This window comes from Vicia villosa, linkage group LG5 (genome assembly GCF_029867415.1).
Source record: "Vicia villosa cultivar HV-30 ecotype Madison, WI linkage group LG5, Vvil1.0, whole genome shotgun sequence".
In the NCBI taxonomy this organism is placed as follows: domain Eukaryota; kingdom Viridiplantae; phylum Streptophyta; class Magnoliopsida; order Fabales; family Fabaceae; genus Vicia; species Vicia villosa.
In genome coordinates this window covers 64,857,219-64,865,220 of record NC_081184.1, presented here as the reverse complement: position 1 = coordinate 64,865,220, position 8,002 = coordinate 64,857,219, and the positions used below count along the sequence as shown (strand labels likewise).

General features: G+C 35.6%; 1 protein-coding gene across 1 annotated transcript; it reads left to right on the top strand.

Annotated features, from left to right (window-relative positions):
• The first annotated feature begins 4,983 nt into the window (after positions 1–4,983).
• LOC131601716 (G-type lectin S-receptor-like serine/threonine-protein kinase At2g19130) lies at positions 4,984–7,742 on the top strand. Its single transcript, XM_058873588.1, has one exon. The coding sequence runs from the start codon at positions 5,061–5,063 to the stop codon at positions 7,482–7,484; it is 2,424 nt and encodes an 807-aa protein (XP_058729571.1). The 5' UTR covers positions 4,984–5,060; the 3' UTR covers positions 7,485–7,742.
• Positions 7,743–8,002: the final 260 nt, after the last annotated feature.

Sequence of the window (8,002 nt, the reverse complement as noted above, 5' to 3'; positions counted from 1 at the left end):
GTTTGATCGAAGGATTGAATTTGAAGTATGTGTTAAGTATGGTGATGTCGTATAGATTTTCGAGGACGAAAATATTCTAAGTGGGGGAGAGTTGTAACAACCCGATTTTATTAATATTTTTATTAATTATATTAGTAATTATACTATTTGGTATTTTTAATAATTATTTATTTATTTATTTATTTAGTTATTATGTGATATAATAATTATTTGAAATATTTAATTGTATGTGTGTTTGTGTTATTAGGGTTAATTAAGTTGCATGAGAGATATAATTAATTGGGCCTTAGTAGTAGAATTGTAATAGATGGATTATGGGTTAAGCCCATTAAGAGAAAAAAGATAGTAAGAGGAGAAAACTAGGGTTTTAGAGTTGGAGTTTCATAACTTATTTTTGGGGAGAAAGAAAAAATAGAAAAGAGAAGAGAAAGAAGGGAGGAGCACTTGAGAGAAGAAGAAAATTATGGAGGAAGCCTTAATTTTCGCAGCAAGTTTCAGCATAAATTCACCTTGGCAAATCGGGCATATCTCTCAATCCAACCGTTGGATCGTTATGGTACTTGGACACAACGTTCCTGACTCAAAGAGGTAAGTTCTGACCGGAGCGATTTTGATTTTGAGGGTTTTAAGTTTGTCTGATAAGCTGATTTCCGAACTGGTGTCTAGGTGTGTCTCCAATTGATGTTAGAAAGGATTTCTTTTGGAGAAAAACTTAGAGCTATGATGAAAGAGTCCATATTTACCAAGGTAAGGGTGGGGTTCGAATTATATAACCAGGAATATGATGATTGTATGTGGGATTAAGGTGTATGAATTTTTTCATGGATTATTTGTTGTGATTCTGTCGTGTTGATTCGATGAAATTAGTTGTTGTTGTGGTGATAATTGTTGTTGTTTTATGCGAAGTTGAAGGATGTTTCAATGACGATGTATACCTCTATTTATTGGTATAGCGACGATATAGGCTTATGCCTTTGTGACGATGATGTTGTTTGTTGTGTGTGTTTGTTGCATTCATATACATATGCATTTTTTGCGACGGCCTGGATTGGCAAAATAGTGACGAAGGCTTATGCCTTGATGCCTCTGTTAACTGGCAATTGCCGATGGGGCTGAAGCCCTGGGTACCACATGCATGTGCAATTGTAGAGTCTCATTATATGTGGCATGATTGTGATTTAATTGTGACGTGATGTGACTTGAGTTGTTGTTGAATATGACGATGTGAAGTGAATTGTGATAATGTGAAGTTTTAATTATAAGTTGTTATGCTAATGACTTGTTGTGACAGGTACCGTTTGGAAGATGAAAAATAGTTGTTATAACTATTATTATGTTGTTCTTGATTTTGTTATTATAATTGTACAGTTTTAAATTGTTGTTATAAGTGTCGTCTGAAAGTTGTAAAGTGATAATTTTGTATGATTTAATTCGGACATATTAATTATCATACTTTTGTTTATATTTTTTGATATCTCACCCCTTCTGAATGATGTTTCCCTTACAGTGGGAAACGGACAGGTACTCAAGATAGCGGTGGAAGTTTTGAAGTGATTTTATGAAGTCTTTAGCTGCTGTTAGTCGAGTTGGTGTCTTGCTCTGATACGTAGCACTCGGGGGGATAAAACGATTGTTTTAATTATTATTTCTTTTGCTGAATTTTTATACGGTTTGGGTTTAAATTGTAAGTTAAAGTTACCGTGCAATGATGCTACGACTTGGTTTGAATATTTACGAAGTTTGATGAATTCCGATGGGAAGTAATTTATTTGATAAAGTGTTTTTGAGGATTAAATTAATCATATGTCCGCTTTCGTTTAAGTGCTATGTATCTATATGAAGGCAAGTAAGCCGTAAATGTTTTTGAGATGACGAATATGTGATACCTCAAATGAACTTGTTGGAAATTTATACTCGAATTTTCTGTATAATTTATCGGGTAGATTTGGGTTGTTACAATATTCATCTACCAAATTCAAATTAACATTAATATCCAAACATGCTAATTTGAAATCCACAATCTAGGCCACATAGCCTTAAACAACAAGTCCAAGATCTCAAACAAATACATCCGAATATCCAACAAAACATAGGAAATAGCAATATCCAAACATAAGCATAAGTCTAAAGAAAACCCCCCAAGTGTTACATGATCAGAGCATATGACTCGCTACCTATTCCAATAACAAACTCAGGAACTCCTCAGCTAAATCCTCGGACTAGCTACTACTCGTCTGAACCTGCACGTTACCAACAAAGGGCAACATTCAAACAGAAGGGTGAGAATTCAAATTATCATAGAAAATATAATAATGGGAAATACAACATAAACAAGCATACATTTCACAATTCATCACTCTTCATAAAAGAAATGATTCTATAACCATACATTAATGTTAACATGTTTTATCATTAAACAACCAAGTTCCATCATTCAAGTAATTATATCTAATTACCAATTCAACAATTGTAATCCACTAATGAAATGTCATCAAGTATACAATTATCACACAAAATTCCACATTATGCATCACTTATCACATAGTTAATCCACACCAATCATATTGCAAAAACACAAAAAACACAATTCACACCGACACGTGCGACTCAAGTGTGACTCTATGCAATATGCATGTGGATCCCATCCGTTATCATTTCCGGTCATGGCGATTGTCTTTCCTCTATAGACTAGATAACCACCTCTAAAGCTCCATGCGGTGTTAAGCTTTCAAATCTCATTTGGCGTTAGATTTGGGACAAGTAAATAACCTTCACAAGATTACCCAACATTGCCACTTTCAAAGACTCATGCTTGTGTACGTGTGCAATAAAACAAGACTCATGCATTTAAGACGATCTCTCTATCTCTTAAACTACACAATCACATCTTTACAACTTTGCACAATATTACACAACATGGCATTCAATCCAATCTCAAACATCAATTAGCATCTAGCAATCAATCACATAATTCATGACATTAACATCACATAATGCATCCATGAACATTGATCATACATGATTCATCCATAACATACACACATAATTACATGTTATTCTCAATTAACTTCATAATTAAATTAAACAATTTCCAACCAATCCTACTCTATCATATAGACAATTACTTAAGCTTCAATATGCTTCAAACGACACATACAAAGGAGTTACGGATCAAAAGATACAACATTTCAAAGTTTGGAAAAAGTTCCATACAGCAGGGTCCGCTTAGCGACCTCAAGCGCGCTTATTGAATTAGATTTTCAATAACCCCGCTTCAAGTGGTTAAAAACAGTATCGAATCAAAAACTGGGCTCCTCTTAGCGGGTTGGGTCCGCTTAGCGAGCTCCTTTTATTTTTGAAAAACAAACAGCATTCGATTAGCGAGCCTGGGGCCGTTTAGCGGACCTGCGATTTCACAGAAAAAAACAGCAACGTTCAGAACTGCGAAATACACAATCCACTACTCCAAATCACTTCCAAAAATCAATAAACATCAAATACAACCAGTATTAGTCATCATTGAACCATAACATTCATCCAAATCATGTTTAATCATGTAAATCCATAGAAATTCGCACAAAAGTTAGGGTTTACACATTTTCATGAAATTGCTAAGATTGGAGATAACACATACACAGACACATTACCCAATCATAGATTCTACAAGAATTTGGATTCTAAACCTTACCTCTAGCTCTTAATCGACCCTCTTCAAGAATCTACTTCCTCTTCTCTTTTCTTCTATTTTCTTCTCTATGCCTCTTTTCTCTTCTTTCTATCTTTTTCTAATTTAGGTTAAGTCATAAAATCATCTTCTAACTCTCATTATCTCATTGGGCTTAACCCATCCACTATTCTCATTTCTAATTCAACTAAGCCCAATAGCTAATTCTTATATAATTCTACCATTTATTAATTAGCTAAATAACATATTACCACACAATTAAATAATTATCACCTAAACAATAATTAAATAAAACACAAAAACAATACCAAATATCAAATAATCCTAATTAAATAAAATCTAATAAAAATAGGGTGTTACAACTGTCACTTCTAGGTTGCAGGCAGACGGTTAGAGTGATGCTGTTAAGGTTACTCGAAACGGAGTGCTCCTTCAGTAACGTTGGATAGTAGTAAGTATGTATTACTTGAAGATCTTCTATCCCATTGAGGGATAGTGTATTTATAGGAGTTTCGTGAGACTTAGGATTTATGTCCCCCTAGACGTGGTCTTAATCGCTCCCCGTTATTAAGGTGATTACTAACCAACTATATTTTCGAAGTCAACAAAGACTTTCTCTTATTTAACTTCTATGTTGGACGGACTACATGGGCGACCCAATTAGGTTTCGTCCGGACGGTCCATTTATTAGACGATGAGTGTCATAATCTAAGACTTTACTAAATAAGACATCACATAATTCAAAATACATACAGCCATTCACTTGATCAACTTGTTCAAGCTAAAAAAACACATTCAATCCATCATAAATGACATTTTTGATATATTATTATTAAATATAGGGTTAATGAACTTTTTTGTCCCTTTAAATATTTCAAATTTCGTTTTTAGTCCCTCCAAAATTTTCCTTCAAGAAATCGTCCCTTCAAAATTTTTCTTCCGAACTATTGGTCCCTAACATCAAATTTCGTAGCTAATCGGTGGCTAAATTCGTAGCTAATCTCTAGCAAATTTGACGTTAGGGACCAATAGTTTAGACGAAAAATTTTGAAGGGACGACTTCTTAAAGGAAAATTTTGGAGGGACTAAAAACGAAATCTGCAATATTTAGAGGGACCAAAAAGTTCATTAACCCTTAAATATAATGAAAAAATAAACTAATTCTTAGTTGTATTTTATTACACTCTAAGACTTTTAGTCCTTGGCTTGAGATTATAAAATCATTTATTTTGGAAAAAAATACCAAAGCGTATATATTGCGGCCAAATTCAGTCACTATTATCTTCATATCAGCACGACCAAGTCATTTGTTAGAAACATTTTCGAATCACTTATTTTCATTCCCAAACAACCAATCACAAACAACATTAACATCATGGAGAAGAAACCAGTGTTCTCCTTTTTTCTCCTTATCATCTCCTTCTCTTTGCACACCTATCCTCCACTTTCTGCTTTGACCATCATCTCATCAACCCAATCTCTCTCTGGTGATCAAACTCTTATTTCCAAAGATGGCAACTTTGAATTGGGTTTCTTTAATATAGGTAATTCCTCTAACTATTACATAGGCATGTGGTACAAAAAGATATCTATAAGGACGTATGTTTGGGTAGCAAATAGAGATGACCCAGTTTCTAATAAAAGTGCTTCCAAGTTAGCTATTTCTGATGGTAATTTAGTTCTCTTGGATCAGTCTCAAACTCTAGTTTGGTCAACAAATTTGAGTTCTACTAGTTCAAATTCTCTATTTGCTGTCCTTTTAGATACAGGTAATCTTATATTGAGTAACAGTCCTAATGCATCAGAATCAGAAGCTTTGTGGCATAGTTTTGATTTTCCAACAGATACATGGCTTCCTGGTGGCAAACTTAAACTTGACAAGATAACAAACAAGACTCAGCATCTTACTGCATGGAAGAACAGCAAAGATCCATCAACTGGTTTGTTCTCTCTTCAACTAGATCCTAATGGAACCAACTCATATTTGAGTTTTTGGAATAACACTCAACAGTATTGGACAAGTGGTTCTTGGAATGGCCAAATATTCCCCATGGTTCCTATAATGTGGTCAAACAAGATCTTCAATTTTGCCTTTGTGTCGAACGAAAACGAGAGCTACTTTACCTTCTCTTTACAGAATAATTCTACTATATCCCGTTTCGTGATGGATGTGTCGGGGCAGATCAAGCAGTTTACTTGGCTCGAAGGTACTCAGCAATGGAATTTGTTTTGGTCACAGCCAAGAGGGCAGTGTCAGGTTTATGCTTTCTGTGGTGCATTTGGTAGCTGCAATGAGATATCAAAGCCTTACTGCAATTGTTTGAATGGTTATGAACCAAAGTCACAATCTGATTGGGACCTTGGTGATTACTCGCAGGGTTGTGTGAAAACAAACAAATTTCAATGTGAGCTATCTTCTGATCCTTCTATTGGGACCAAAGATAGGTTCTTAATCAAATCGAATTTGGCTTTGCCTGAACGTGCACATCCTGTTGTGGAAGCTGGTTTGAAAGATGAATGCGAGTCAACGTGTTTGAGCAACTGTTCCTGCACTGCATATGTTTATAACGGTAGCGGTTGCTTCATTTGGAGAGGAAAACTCTTAAATCTGCAACAGCTTTCTGAAGATGACAGAAATGGAGAAACATTGTTTCTCAAGCTTGCAGCATCTGAGTTTCATGATTCGAAAAGTAATAAAGGAACAACCATTAGTATTGTTGGTTCTGCAGTTGGTGGTATAGTGATTCTCCTTGTTCTTGTTCTAATTCTCGTGATTAGGCGAAGAAAGATACTAGCTGGAGCAAGAACTTCAGTTGAGGGTTCATTGATAGCATTTGCATACAGAGATTTGCAAAATGCAACGAATAATTTCTCTGAGAAGCTCGGAGGGGGAGGTTTTGGTTCTGTCTTCAAAGGAATATTACCAAATTCTAATTTTATAGCAGTGAAGAAACTCGAAAGCATTAGCCAAGGCGAAAAGCAGTTTCGAACAGAAGTGTGTACTATTGGGATTGTTCAGCATGTCAATCTTGTTAGGCTTCGTGGTTTCTGTTCTGAAGGCGACAAAAGGCTTCTGGTGTATGATTACATGCCGAACGGGTCTTTGGACTCAAATCTGTTTAAGAACTCCAAGGTGTTGAATTGGAAAGTAAGATTCCAAATTGCTCTTGGAATAGCTAAAGGACTGACATATCTTCATGAACAGTGTAGAGAGTGTATCATTCACTGCGACGTGAAGCCAGAAAACATTCTCATAGACTCTGAATTCTGTCCAAAGATTGCAGACTTCGGCCTTGCAAAACTTGTTGGAAGGGACTTCAGCAGGGTCCTAACTACCATCAGAGGAACATTAGGCTATTTAGCTCCAGAATGGATTTCTGGAGTGGCTATAACTGCTAAAGCCGATGTTTACAGCTACGGAAAGGTGCTTTTTGAACTTGTGTCGGGTAGAAGAAACTCGGATCCTTCTGAAGATGGCCAAATTAGTTTCTTTCCTACATTGGCAGCAAACATGTTACACCAAGGTGGGAATTTGATTAGCCTATTGGACTCAAGATTGGAGGGTGATGGTGATGTTGAGGAAATCACTAGAGTCATAAAAGTTGCTTCTTGGTGTGTTCAAGATGATGAGACTCATAGGCCATCCATGAGTCAAGTAGTTCAAATACTTGAAGGGGTGTTAGATGTTGCTTTGCCTCCTATTCCTAGATCACTTCAAGTTTTTTTTGATGACCATGAGGACATTGTTTACTTCTCTAAATCAAACTCCACTTGTAGCACATACCAGGACACGTTTTAGGGGTTACTCTCAATTGCTTGTGTTACAATAGGTTGTGCCATAGTTTGATATTAGAGAATTAATTTGCAATGCATAGTTTCTTTAGATGAACTATTGCCAATATTGCTTTCATCCTAAATAATGTCAAATGAAAACTGATATCTGCCTTGTATTTGATTGCCTGTGCTTTCACTAGGATATCAGAAAAAGTATCTAAGGTAGGTACATCAAGCAATGATTTGTTCATATATAAACATTGAATACCATGTTGTTAGAGAAGCGTATTGGTGTTGGACCATATTATTAATAATATGTTTGTAATATATAATTGTTCTGGTCACGAAACGAGAGATTGGTCCGATGAAGGGAAAAAGACCTTTCGGTACGGTGGCAAGAATCTTTGGTATTGTGGAGCAGAGTGGACCTATAAGATTAATACTCCAACGTCCGAGTTAGTACGATAATAGTAAAGTAATTTACAAGAGTGAGGATGAGATAATACATCTTATGACGCGTGGTAGAGCTTATATATGACAGGC